The sequence below is a fragment of the Agelaius phoeniceus genome, chromosome 7 (assembly GCF_051311805.1).
Source record: "Agelaius phoeniceus isolate bAgePho1 chromosome 7, bAgePho1.hap1, whole genome shotgun sequence".
NCBI classification, from domain to species: domain Eukaryota; kingdom Metazoa; phylum Chordata; class Aves; order Passeriformes; family Icteridae; genus Agelaius; species Agelaius phoeniceus.
In genome coordinates, this window is record NC_135271.1 from 47201927 (window position 1) to 47216926 (window position 15000).

The window sequence follows — 15000 nt, forward strand, 5'->3', positions numbered from 1 at the left end:
GCAGAGCCCTGCAGAGCAAACCCAGCAGTCTCCATGTGGGTGCTTTTAGGATGTCTGGAAGAAAGGACTGGAGCACTGGGCTGGGAAAGGAAGAAGCAACACAGAAAGGAACCAGATGGAGAGAACAGGAAAGACTGAAGATGTGCTGGCAAGCAGGGTGGAAACAAGCAGACTGGATGGAGGGGTGGTGAAAAAGCTGGAGGGAGTACAGTCAAGGTTCTGAGGAATGTCTGAGTGTTCCAGAGCTCCAAGGTGGAGGTGGAGGGGGAATGAGGATGGCTGGGAGGGCTGGAGGACAGCAGGTTTTTTGGGGCAGCATTAGGGTAAGGATGGAGATGCTGGCTCTTGGTACTGGGCTCAGATGTCTGTGATGGCCTCTCCCACACACTCCCTACTATCAATATCTAGCCAAAATTTGATGGCCCATAAACACACATGGGAAGTGCAGCTCAAACCCCAGGACAGAGGAGCACCAACGAAAGGGAATGGCCTGAAATCTCCAACTGAAACGGTGCTCACACAATGTGAGTGATGATCAAAGATGAGATAGACACAACAACTCCACTCATAAGGAGCAACTTCTGGTTACCACTGGGACACTGCCAGCCTTCCCCCCTCACTGCTGACAAATCCCAAACCAGAGCCAGTCATGGAGCTCTTCACTCTCTTCCCCTGGGGAAAATCTGCCCCTCCAGAGCATGTTTGTCTAAATCCTTAAGTTGTAACTCTTCACTCCTTTGGAGTCTAAAGCCAAGCTTCAGCTGCACTGAAAAGTACAGATTTCCTAACTTCCTGCTGGATATTTGCTGTGTGCTTCGAAGCAGCAAGCTACTGAAAAATGGGTGTTTCAACGACATGAATGGTTGCCGAATTATGAAACATGTTATCCACTTTTTCTGTCACCAACGACTGTAAACATGCATTTATAATGACGAGGGAATTTGGTCCCATAATTGGAGGGAGCGGAAACGCAGTGCCAACAATTTATTTAAAAAAAGAAAACCAAAAAGAACTTGCAAAAACCCTCTTAACTAGATTTTCAATAAAGTATGTGCAACAGGTTTTATTGGTGCTTGTTAGCAATGACCTGCATATGTCATTTGTATGAGTATGGCCCTATCAGATCCATGGAGATGAGACACATTTCACCACACTGCCCCTTCTATAGACTCTATTTATACACGAGGATGAATGAATTGACAAGACAAGAGGTGCGGCATATAGATTTGATATACTGGCATAAATTTAGGATGATCTACATTATTCATAAGTACTGAAGCCACAAATGAGATATGTAACAACATCCAAAATGAGTGTCAATAGAATCTGTTCCCGCAGCGCACCATCGTATATTCCTATCTGTCACATATTCCTTAGAAATTTCTCCTTCTAAGAAATCTGGTGTGCTCAGTCTGGAAAGCAACGTTGCCTTGGGATCTGTGATAAGGCTTGCCTGGAAGAACAGGCTTTCAGAAAACTGTCTGAAAAGGAAGTGGACAGAAAACACGAAGAATTTCCTGCTACTGAATTATTGCCTCTTTTTCCAACGCAGCTGTGTCTCAGTTGGGGACCCAAAAGTTATTTGGATCAGAGCAACCTCTTGGTGTCTTAAAAACGGCAAAATCAAAACCAAACCAATTGAAATATCACCAGTCCAGCAGGCAACAGATATGACAGAACTGACAAATAAACTAATCCCCAGTCTATTTTTACAGACTGATGAGGCTGAGGGATGCAAGTCTACACTTTGGAAAACACATACGAGCTAAAACATCAGATATTTTGACACTCGCTTGTCATTACTGTACATTTTTAAAAGGTTTAATTTATTGCAAGTGCACCCAGTACAGGATTTGATTATTCTCTTCATTGAGATAATATCTCAGGCACAAAACTGTGTGCCTGAATAAAATCAATTTATTTTCCAGACAGGTGAAACTGTTCACTGAGTTGTGGTTCTGCAGAAGCCAAGAAACGGAAGGACTGTCCAAAAGAGTGGTATAAAAATATTAAAGATTAATGATCACTTTCATGCCAGATACAAACCAGAAGCTCTCCACAGCAGTCCTCAACCTCACATTTGAGAGGGAACTAAGTGTTTTCACCTGCTAAAATCTCAGTCTGGATTTCATATGAGTGACCCTGACCTGAAAGATTTTGCTTCCAATCTGAACCATCCAATCATCCACACCTATCTCTCTGTTTAAATAAATAAGTGTTACTGAACCACAAGTCATAAATAAGGTCTTGCCCTGCCAAGTAAAAATAAAAAAATGCTTACTGTCTTTAATAATTTTAATTTTACAATGTATCAATATTATTTAGTTTCGCAACTAGGAAAATTTTAAGCACATTCTTTAAGATAAAAAATACGAAAATGAAAACTACTTCTGAAAGTACCTACTCTATGGTAACTTTAAAGTAAAGGAAAAAGGAAGGGTACCTGGAATTTCACTGAAAGTCTCTCCGAGGACGGACACATGGAAAGGCAGATCTTGCTCTTTCAGCTTCATCAGGACTTTAAAGAAAGTTTCAGGATCTTTGTCATGTTCCCTTAAAACAAACAGAATTTATCTCAGCATTGTCTACATTTAGTTGTGAAATTATGGGATGTTTTTTATTTACCAAAACACTATTCCTCTAAAATTGTACTTTTGGGGACTGAATTTATTCAAATAATTTCCCTCTTTGCTTCTCCTGCATGGTCGAACATTTTCCTCAACACAGCACTTGGGATCAAAACTCAGTTTCATCAGATTCTTCCCTATCTCTTTCCTGTCCTCAAACAATGCATTTACTCTTCAAATTATCAGCTTTGAAAGTGAGACAGACTGAGCACCTACCTGAAGACAAAATCAATTTAAGAAATGGGTAGGAAAAAAAAGGTTGTTTTTTTTTTTCTCTGTCGAAAAATATGCATATAACTTTCATTACAATTATTTTTTTTTTTCTTTTTTTTTTTTTTTTTTTTTTTTCAGGAGAAACAGGTTAAACAAAAACTTCTCCTAAACCTACAGGATTTCTCAAACTGGAATTTTAGGAATTCATGCTATACTCATTAAAAGCTTTTGATCCATTCAGTGCTTTGGGTAAAGAAAGGAATAAACTACCACAAGGCATTTTCTACCTTTAGATTTTTAAGGAGTTAACTGTAAATTAAAGCAGAATAATAGAAACTTGTACTTATTTATAATTTCAGTTGAAGATAATATTAAACGTTTGTATGGGTCTGACACTCAATGGCATGAAATGCAAGTTAGGTTATCTAAAAATAAATTAACCCCCCCAATTTTCCAACCTATCGTCTTTACTAGCACAGAATGAAAGGTTCAAAAGGTTTCACAAATGATTTAAAATTCCCAAATTCCTTAAGTTATATTAAAAATGGAATGAGATAATTTCCTCACTCTAAGGTGAATATTATATCTTGCATTTAATTACTCTGCTTTAAATTATTGTATTTCAACAGATGTGCACCATATGCCTTTAAAATATTTTGGTTTTATTTATTATTTAGAAAATTCCACCATTTTCCTTCCTGTATTAAGGGAAAAATCTATATCTCAGCTGTCCTAGTGTCTTTCTTCACAGAGTAATTTTGTAGAATGGAATCTGTAGGTCTCTCACACTAGTATATGAAAGATTAATAATTATATCATTCAGGAAATCTGAAGCCAAATGACATCTGCAGCTCTACACGTGTTAATTTCTCATTCAGTCAATATTTTTGGTTTAGGGAATTAAAATAAATTAATCTTATAATTAATGTGACTTCCCTAGGCTGAGAAACCTCCAGGAATTGTAGACTTTTTAGAATTAGACACATTTTCTTAATATAAAGCCAGACAATAATCACTTTAAGAAGTCCTCCATCCCCCAATTTGTTTTGTTCCCAATAATAAGGAGGAATGTAACTGCATAAGCTTTGTAATTTGTTTCACATCTGTGAACCAGGAGTTTTCACGGCAATTCCAGCAACCCAAGTGGATGCAAGCACTGGTTTGGAGGGTGGATTTCTCCCAGTTGCAAAGATCCCAGATCTTTGACTATTAGTTTGCTGCATCCTCATGCTTAAAAGAGCCACCTGTTTCTGGTAGGTAACTTCTGTGCAGAAACTTTTGCCAGTATTGAGCTCCCTCCAAATGCCCAGCTCCAAGAGCCAACATGGGATCGCGGGGATTCGGATTTGGCTGGAAGAGAACATCCCCGTTATGAATGCTTGCAAGGAGAACTCCTACAATGCTGGGAGTTGGTGCAATTCATGACGGAGTTTCCCCTGAGCCTCAGTTTCCCCTGGACAGGCTTTTGTGTGTGCTCTGTGAGTGATGCCACGAGCCCAGCCTGGCTCAGCTCGTGCCGGCGGACCGGCGCGTCCCCGCGCGCGGAGCCGACAGACTCGACAGCCACGACGCTGACAGGGATCCTTCCAAGCTCTTCACAGCCCCGCTATCAGCTTTGCAGTCACAAAAAGTCCTTCCAGCAAAGGATATGCTTTCCCTCTCGCTTTCCAGAAGAGACCAGGGGTCCCAGAGGCAGCCAAAAGTGGAGGATGCTGTTGGAGCCACATTGTCAAGGAGCTGGCAGGAGAACGCGGAGCCTTACAGCTCGGCGAAGCCACATAAGCTGCACATATTTAGGAAAACTGATAGGAATTGGAAGTTGCAGCTTTGTTTAATAGGTGGGGAAGAACAGAAGGAAAATTTGGCACCCAGAAGGAATGCTGAAAGGGGAAACGTTTCCTCTGCACTGGAGCCTCTTTTGCGGGTTTTCTGCTGTAGGTGATCCTCTTTCCATCCCCAGTATAAAATGTTTCCCTTTTAGGTGACACTCCCAGATTTTAATGACACATTTTGTGAATCTTGTAGCTTTTCTGTTTGGGAGCTCATCTTAAGAGACTCTATCAGCTCCTGTGACTTCTCCACACCACAAGCATTTTATTTTCATTAAAGACCTCCAGAAACCTCCTGGCCCGTGCACCTACAGACTGCAGTGTATTATTATTCTTGCAGAATACTGAAGGTATACACTGATCCTGGTAGAAATAAATAAATAGTACAAGACCACCTCTTCGCTGCATCAAAAAGGAGAGAGCTCTGTTTCTTGGCTGACATGGTAAAAATCATATACAATCCAGTCTGCCTTACTCAGCAACAACTGCTAAACACACCAGATTGCCATAGCAGTGATCGTGGAAAAAGATGAACACAATATGGAATGTCTGTTCTGTAAAGATCTGCTCAAAATGATGTGCACTTTTGGCTGCATCTGTTGCATTTTTGAGCTTTATTAAACAGTATTAATTATATATACTCCATTTCCTGAAGAAGAACTGCAAAACAGTATAAAAGCCTGATATTAAAATGCAAACTTTTCTTTTAAGATATTATGTTTGGAGAAAAATCAATATAATGTGACTCCAGGGTCTGGCTTTGTTGTTTAGTTGAGGTATTTTGAAATGCTTTTGTATTTTCACTTGATTTGATATGCATCTAGTAAAGGAAAAATAAGAACTAGGCATGGTATGAAGATGCTCTAAATTTCATCCTAAGAACATGAAAAAAACAGAATGACCAAACTACAACTGTAATGCCAAAAAGAGGCACAGACACCACACCTGTGCTCAGGTTCGAGTGCCCTGCCTTGGAGACGTTCAATCTCCATATTCAAAGCTCTCATTGTTATCCAGGAGTTTTTATTATTGACTTTAACCCACAATTTAAGAGAGACATCTGAAGTCTCTCTTAGGAAATGGCTGAGGTTTAGTGATCTGGGTTGGGGGATGTGGCCCAGGGTTCATTCTGATTTAGTGACTTCACTTTGTAATCTGATATAAAACTTTGAGAAGTGTCCTTGAACCGGGAATGGGAGTGTGGTGGGAGCAGCACCACCACGACTGAGCCTCCATTATTGTCTCTGCCTTAGATTTTCTGCCATAAAATGGGTGTGACAATATTATTTTTTCACCACAGAAGGATGCTGTCAGGATTAATTGATGACTTGACATCCCACTTTTCAGCCTAAAGTAATTGTAAAAAGCAACCTCATAGCACTATGATGATGCTCCTCTCTACAATCAATGGCAACATTCTCCAAAACATCCTTCTGCTCTTTTGGGATTTTGGGAATTCAGCCTGAGCCCTTGAGCCTTACCTACTGCTGGGACTGGAAGGAGAGTACATGGAGACCACCTAAACTGGAGTTATTGTCACCCACATCCCTAACCAGTGATGTGAAACACATTATTAAAAAACAGGAAAAAAAAAGAAAAAGCAGAACTTGGCCCTTTACATTATTCAATGAATATTCATCTCTTGAATTTGGGTGAAATTCAGTAAGAAACCCATATGGTCTTCTCTGACTTTAGTTTAATTTTTTAAGTCTATGTAAACTTATCCTACATGGTGATAATCACAGTTATTTAGGATATGGAAGAAGGCACAACTAGCAATGCAATTAAGAAGTGGAAGAGTTGTGGAAAAGCAGAAGGACTTGTTCAAAGGGGGAAAATAAATGCAGTCTATTAAAAATACATATTAAAAGATGGGTTTAATGCATGTATCAGTTTTTAAAAAAGTGCAAAACCAGGGGAAAAAGTCTTAATATTTGAGAAAATATTCCATAAATGCCATGTAATGCTTGTGAAAGCCACAGCCCAGTGGTGACATCTCTGTGAATGACAGAACCATTTGGGCTGGAAAGCACTTTGAAGACCATGGAGTCCCACCAGTAAGGTGCTAAACATTCTGAAAGGGTTACAAAAGCAATATCAAAAGGGTTGATCTTAGAACATTTAGCATGGGAGATTTTCAGAGGGAGAGAATCCTAAATTGTGCAGGCACAATTTGTATTTCACTTTGTACAGTGTCTTAAATCCAAGGAGTTCACAGTGGCTGCAGCTCCTCCTGCCTCCTGATTCCCCAAAATCACCTTCATGTCTGATGGGCCAAGGTGGGAAATGGCACAAAATCCTCAGAAGTTGAAGCAAGACTTTAATTTCATGTATTTTAAAATTTGTTAGGACATCTAGCAAGAGGAAAAAGACGGATTTCTGCCTGACTACAATGAATGCTAGAAAACAGCTGATAAAATAGGCCAGTGAAGAATCATTCATTATTGATGAAGCTGGGCAGCAATCGTGGAGATCAAGGACTGGTGAGCCAAGAGACATCCTGGGAGAAAAGAAGGGGACAGGGGACAACAGCCAGCATGGCTGGAGCAGAGCACAGGGAACGTGTGAGGCTGGGCTGGGCAAGTCCATGAGCACAGAATCAATAATTAAAAATAAAGGAAATGAGGTTTCCAAGACACAGACCTTGACGTGGATGACATTGATCCTTTTTTTTGGGGGGAAGTGAAGTAACAAGCATCAAAGAAGGCAGAAGTACTGGGCAAAGCAATTTAAAGAGTAAGAAAAACACAAGAAGAGAAAAAAAATATGAAAAAATTAAAATATTCCTTGTGAAAACTAAGAAAGTATGGCACATCCAAACACAGGGAGGAAAAGGATAAATACAGGGTAAATAGAAGACCTACACACACCCTACAGAATTAAAACCAAGGCTCCACTTCATCCAAACTGAATCTAAAGAACAATATAAGAGATTTTTTCCCTCCATTATACTATACACTGTATTACACTTTGATATTTCACATTAAATCTTGAGCTCAGAAAAACTTTTATTAAAATCAAATAATGTTAGAAAGTCGAAGTGTGGCCATAAAAGATAAACCTGGCCTTCAAAACAGAGAATTGCAGAATTCTGGTCTTTTCCTGACACTGATTTCCCACAAGACAGCTCTGTCCAGGTTTCCCCATCTGCAAGATATGGTCTTAGAGGAGCTTTCATTTACAGAAATATGGTGAGAATCACAGTCAGTAAATACTTTAGTAGAATAATATTCTTCTTATAGAAGAGGACTCATGTTACAAGCCTATTCAGTACATGAAATGTAATACATTCCAGGAATTATTTTCACAGAGGACAGAAGACTTTCCTAAATCAAATTACTTTAACATACATTTTCTATGTTAAGATTATGAGAGGAAAAAAAGGGGACAAAAAAAATTAAAATTCTAATACCAAATTCTGGTAACAATGCTCATGATAAATGCAAAAAAAGGAAATGTTACTGCCAGGAAAGCACAATTCGAAAAGAAACAGGGAAAAAAGAAATAACTGTGAAAATGCAAACACGAAGGAAAAGTTAATTGCTTTCCATTTATTCAATTTATCACAGTATTTTTCCATCTTTTTACATTTCCAAGATGAGGTTGAGGTAGACTGCAAATATGTAGTTAAGTCCAGTGAGTTTTCTTTTTCAGCTGATCTGCTCTACAAAATGTCTTTGCTGTAATTGTGCCTCTAAACATTGTCTGGCATCATCAGCATCAAAAGTTACCACAATATTTAATACCCCCTCAGTTCACAGAAAATGGAGTCAAGTAGAAGAAAATATTTCTGCATGAAAAAGGACCCTACAGAATAAATTTCAGCTGGCAATTTGTAGGTCCTACAAGCAAAAAAGGGTCCTGATCCTTGCCTGTGCTTTCAGAACACCTCTGCAAGCCAAGGAATTAAAAAATGGCACTGGAGAGGCAAAAAGCAGCCAAACAGTACTGGCAAATACAGTGTTTTATTTTCTATTAGAGCCCATGACGTATTTACAGTGAGGAGTGTGTATTTTACCCTCTGATTTGTTCAAATTGCTGGCCTGAGAAAAATGGGTGGCATTTTGCTTTACGCTGGAAAAGCATTTTCTCCTATCTCCTGTTATCTACAAGAGATTCATAAAAAAAGAAACAAGAAAGAACCTTGGGAGTTTATTGTTTAGATTCTTCTTCTCCCCTCACAACTCATGAAGAAAAAACTCGAAATAAAATATTGCACGTCCCCTAACCAAAGAAATCTCAGGATCAGCATCAGTCATGGAGCCTCCTGCTTATTTCCTAAAGGGAGATTAAGCTTTGAAGACAAAGACCATCATTTGGTCTCAGTTACCTTGGTGTAAAAATCAATGCACTTTCATTCCAGTGCCTTGCATTTCTTTTACTCCAGCTTGGCCAGTCCGGCTGTTCCCAAGTAGAGAATTCAGACTTAAAAAAACCCAAACACTTCATTTCAATTTGCAACAAAACCCTGTAAGGGCTATGGACTACCCCAAAGAGTTTATTTAAAAAAATAAAATAAAATTAACTTCCTTTAGTGTTCCAAAGGTGACAGAACAAAAGGTTTTCCTGTTGTGTGGAGGTCATAAAATATCTGAGTGACCCTGACAGCCCTAATAACCCTACACAACATATCCTACTGCAATTCAACTATAAAATAAGGTAAAAAATTCATGTTGTGGCAATCATAAGATGGTTATGAATATAAGTGGATAACAGTCTACTAAAGTAGTTCCTTGAAAGAACAGAAAGTGTACATAAATACAAATTTATATATAAAGTACCACATAAAAACTACATTACTACAGATTTTCCTGGGAATGGTGATCCCACCATACAAGACCCCATGGCCTCTCTGATTTCCATCATGGATTCACACAATCAAGCTACAACTACTTAAAACTACCAGATGCCCTGCTTGGATCAAAAAGTACATCCTGCTCTTCACTGAGTAATACCCTGAGAGGAATTAGCTCAGGTACTCGAGATAACTCATCCTTTTGGGAGCTCCAAGGAAGAAGCTTCCAACCAGGAACTTTCTTGGCACCAAGGCTTGAAACTCATTATTCAGCAAGATTAAAGTAACTCCAAATCTCCCTGCTTTCAGAATGAGGAATCAACCCAGTGCATTGAGTCAGGTTTGCGCAAACACAGCTGAGAAAAAACAGCAATTAGAGGACACAGGGAGAGGGGGAAAAAGCATAAAATATGGAAAAAAGGAGAGCAGAGAGGAGAAGAAGGTGAAGAGAAGAGACTTGAATGGTTGTAGCACGGCAAGGAGAGAAAACTAATTAAAAACAGCTTTGATGGAAGAAACATAACCCTCCTATTACTGGTGAAAATAGGGAGGAATACTGGATCACTTGCTTATGAAATATTTGATTTTTGTCTCTTGAAGGTTATTCCCATACTTTGGTCCAGGGTGCTGTGACTTACAAAGGGGGCTGGTGGCACCATCTGCTATATTTGCTGGGGACTTTGGATTACAAAACCTCTTCTGCCCTTGCCTATGATGTTCCTCAAAATTGAGACTTATCTTGGACTATCATCTTCTAGAAAAATCCTGTCAAAGTTTTCCAGAACATATGAAGAACAAGATGAAAGAAAAGCACAAACAAAACATTACCTAGTAAAAGTGCAAACTGTTAATTGGATATGTTGTAGAAGGTTCCTTGCAGAGACAGGGATGGAGACAGAGAGAGGCTGAGGAACTAGAAACGAGTGAGATGCAAATTTGCTGCACAAGACTATGTGTGAGGAGATGCCCAGGGAACTGAGCCTGGCAGAGACAGAAGGATGAGGTTCAAAAAGCCAAAACCTTTGATTTCTATTCCATTCACCCAAAAGATTGGGCAAATGGAGTAGAAAAGGATTGCTTTGAGAGGTATAGGAGGAGAAGCCTTGAGAGGACTCCTCAATCCCACCTGTTCACATGTGCTTCTGCTCAAAGACTTGGGTTTCACTATTATACAGGAGGGAAAAAAAATCCACTATAAAATGCATTTCCCATCCTGGGAAAAGGGAGAGAGCCAAGCCTACTGGAGCTGTTAGGGCAATCTGTGATGCATCTGTTCCAAGCCTAAATATTCTTCAACTGTCCAGGTGATGCAGTTGTGGTCTTACATTAACTCAAAATGGGTTTTTCAACCGTGGTTAAAGCATTTATTCTAACAGGCTCTGGAGGATGTCACTGAAGTGGCTGCTTTGTGAGCATCTGGATAGCACAGAGGGAATCCCAGAATCACAGAATCATGGAATGGTTCGGGTGGGAAGGGACTTTAAAGCTCATTTTATTCCAGCACCCCTACCATGGCAGGGACACCTTCCACAAGACCATGCTGCTCCAAACCAAATCCAACCTGGACTTGAAGGAAAGTTTCTCTGTGTGAAAATTGGTCTCAGCACAATAAGAAGCAGAATTGGGCCACAGAGCTTAAACACAGAAAAGAAAATAGAGCGCTTAGCAGAAGTGAAAGAACCAAGCGCATTTGGGGAAGCAGTGAGTAAAAAAATAAGTTTCATTTTAATACCATTCTTTTTCAGCCTATTAAGTTCTTCAGTATCAAAATGAAGCCTGCTAAAAGTTAGTAAATAAAGGCTTTCAGGAGAGCTTTATTAAATCACTTATGACTTATCAAGTTAAAACTCCCACTCAGATATCTTAATAAAACTTTCAGAGAATATATTTAATTTTCCTGGAAATCAGAAGCCAATTACTAACTACAGTGGTTACTGTTGGCTACGCCACTGATCAGCTTCCTGTAAATAGAATATTTGCCAACAACTTGAATTAGTTCTCTAAAGTTTCAGTTTCTGAAGGTCAAATAACTATGTAACTGCTTAATAAAGAAGCAAAGAAGTACCTCTAAATATCTCCAAGCTCTGATGGGCTTATATTCGGCTCCTTAGGTGAGGTATTAGCAAAGCTTATTTATTTTCATTTCCAAGGCTTTTATTTGCTCATTCCCTTGTGGTAAAGCTGATTTCCATGATGATTCCCTTCTTAATTTTAATACCCTTTTTACTCATCATATAGACATAAGAATTTTCCATAAAATAATGAAACCCTTCCAAAGGAAATGAAGACAACTAGGAGAGGAAAGTAAACTACAGCTTACTTCTTTTCTTTCTTCCCTTTCCCAATTAATTGATCCACTGTCATATGCATATATGAAAGATTTTTTTTTTTTAATGAAAGGAAAATAAGGTTAATTAACATAAAAACCCTCACTCCTTGAGATGTTGAATTTTGTATTTTATCCATGCTGCCTTAAGTGCCTTGATTTCCCAGTAATGACCTAGTTCTCCTAATGAGTAACATTAACCCCTGGCTGTAGCTGTCCAGGACTTAATTGTCAACTGGAGCTGAAATAGGAGAGTTTGCCGATCAGCAGGTATGTGGTATATTAACTCATGTCATTTCAGACCCTAATAAATAAATCTGTTGCTAAGGCAACAGGAACATCAGCTGTATCACTTTTTTCTTCCCCCCTCCCTTTTTAAAGGAAACTGGCTTTCACACTGAGCTTTTAAAAAAAGGAAATTAACTACATGTAACCGTAATTAGAAGAAACATCGTTTCTCATCTCAGAAACATATCTACATTAATGAAAAAAGGCATTCAAAAAGAGGGCTGCTTTCTACTGTGACCAGGGTAACTGAAATTATTTCCCTCGACTGAGGGAATGAGATTTGAAGGATACATTTGAGTGGGAAGAGATCACAAAATATCTCAGCTCTTTGTATTTCTGAGATAGTTCCCCTCTCCTTTCCTACACTGCTGATGCCAACAGAGCAAATGTTGCTTCAGTGATTAATCAGGAGCCCAGGCAATTGAAACCAAGGGAGAAAAAACACCACTCAAACCCAAACACCTTCAGTGTCCTCTGTGGATCTTTCTGTAAGACGGGCAAACATGCAATTTTTTTGGAAAGCTAAAAAGTCAGAGATTCACAGAATCATTTAGATCTGAAAAGCCCTCAAAAGTCATTGAGTCCAACTGTTTCCCCAGCACTGTCAAAGCCATCACTAACCCATGTCCCCAAGGGCCACACCCAGACAGCTTTTACATCCCTCCAGGGATGGAGATTCCACCATTGCCCTGGGCAGCCTCTGCCAGAGCTTGACAGCCCTTTGGGAGAGGATTTTTTTTCTTCATTTCCAACCTAATCCTCCCTGGCACAACTTGAGGCTGTTTCCTCTTGTGGTCTCAGAGCCTCACAGGTGAATATTACAGCCCTCACTTAATTCCTGCCATTCCATCTCAGCATGGAGTGATTGTCTTAAAATTTTCAAAGCTGTAGTTTTTTGTTTAGTTTGTGACTACAATATGGTATTTCTGAGTCTCTGTTTAGCCACATCTCAACCAGAGAGCAGGTAGGAAGGAAATTAAGAGATGCTCACAGGCTCTTGGAACACCTACTTGAGGTTCTACCTATACTATAAACACAACAAACTACCCAAAATTCTATCTAGCTTCTCAGCTGAAGAATGCAAAGGTAACACAGAGCATCTTTTTTTGCCAGTATCAAAATTAGAGATGCTTGCTCCTCTGGACTATAAGCTGCCTACAGCCCTTTGAGAAAACATGCTCTAAGAAAGAGGGAGAAATTGATGCTGAGATTTCCACTATAGCAGAACTTTCACACCTTCAGCACATGCTGGACTCTTCAAAAAGCTCTTAAAATAGTGATCAAGGAATAACACATCTTCCACTGGAAGGGCTCAGTGCCTCAAACTCCCTTGCTGCAGGAAGACATTTCAAGATCAGGCATCACTGAATGAACAACCAAAGAATGGGCACTTCCAAGCTGTGTTTCCATTTAAGGCTGAACTTCTCAGATTATTTCATTCACTTTCTTATTTGTTATTTGTTAGAGTCACCATCCCTGGAGGGATTTAAAAGCCATGTGGATCTGGCATCAGGGGACATGGGTTAGTGGTGGGCAATGCAATGCTGGGTGAATGGCTGGACTCCATGATCCTCAAGAGGTCTTTTCCAACCTAAATCATTCTGTGACTACAGTATCTGTTCCCAAACTTTACCCCAGCTTGCAGGAATGTGAAGTTAGACTATTTTCACATGTGGAAGAGGAAAAGGTATCAACTTCCACCTGAATGTCTACATGAATGTTCATGGCAGTGGTTCATTCACCACGTGCCAGCAGTGTCACTGCTCTGGTGAGCGCTCTTTTCCTTGGGAATACTGGATTGCTTTCCTGAGACACTGATAAAAAATTCCCATTTTGAATTCGTTATTTTACATCCTGTGGACTTTTTACCCTATCTGGTACCTTCTAGTTAACACTGTACAAACTTGTATTTAACGTCTTTGTCTTCAGTCTGCCCTATTTATTCACCGTATCTACGTGCACTCTGCAGGCTGCTCACAATGTTGAGCCTAATGGCATTTCTGGGTACTCAAATGTGATTTCTGGATAGGTTTCTTTCCTGTTCTGCTGTCTTGCCACACCTGCATTTTGATGGGATAAGATTTGGTCCAAAATATTCAGCATCATGAGGAAAATACGAGTCACTGTATTCTCAAGTGTCTCTATAGGAAATAGTTTTCAATTGAGAGTTCAAACAGTGACTACACAAATCTTGTATTGTGCTGCCAAAAGGAACAAGTTACTACTCAATATATGTGTTTTTAATATACATCTATATATAATATGTTATATATTAATTATCTGCTATAATATATATATTTATATGTATAAAATAAATACAAAATAGTATTAAAAATCCCTTTCCAGGCTCCTCTTCCTTGCAGCTTGCAAAGGACTCGTGCTTGGCTCACTGATGAAGAGCTGCCCCATCACAGAAGGCACAACACTTATTTCTTGTCCCCATCTGAGACAAGTCCTTTCCAAGCCCTTGCTCCTGAGTGAAGAGGACCAGGGCCTCACGTGGGCAGCCCCATGCTGGTACAGCACAGCCTGTCCTCCACGTGCTCATTTCTTCATGATACTCTACATTAAAACCAGATAACTGGGCACAGAACTATCTCTGAACACACCGGTTTCCCTTAGACCAGAAATCTTCAGATAGTTTTTGCAATCTAGATTTGGGGTTTTTTTTTTTTCCTTTTGAATTTACTTGTCATGAGTTCCACCACTGTTCCTTGTGCTCCCGTATCTCCTGCCCCATGTTCCTCCCCACAATCTTGTCACACACTGGTAGGTTTGACACGAGATAATGGCCATCTCTGATCTCCCATGTGAACTGACAGCAGCTATTTGTTTGCATGTGTGTGTAAATTCTTGCAGATTCCCTGTGTGAGCTTTTATCACACCCGTGCAATTACGGGAAGAATTGATTTCTGACAACTT

At 39.6% G+C, this 15000-nt stretch overlaps 1 protein-coding gene across 19 annotated transcripts in view; it reads right to left on the reverse strand.

The window, feature by feature from the left end:
• Positions 1 to 15000, reverse strand: part of QTMAN (queuosine-tRNA mannosyltransferase) — a 318519-nt gene that overhangs the window by 163081 nt on the left and 140438 nt on the right. For 18 of the 19 annotated variants that reach the window (XR_013183108.1, XR_013183107.1, XM_077181758.1 and 15 more), the window contains one exon: positions 2444 to 2553. The exons of the other annotated variant lie outside the window; for it this stretch is intronic. Coding sequence is in view for 16 of the 18 variants with exons in the window: in XM_077181758.1 (XP_077037873.1) it covers positions 2444 to 2553 (110 nt within the window). In the remaining 2 variants the exon portion in view is untranslated. The remainder of the gene's footprint in view (positions 1 to 2443; positions 2554 to 15000) is intronic. 19 annotated transcript variants of the gene reach the window in all.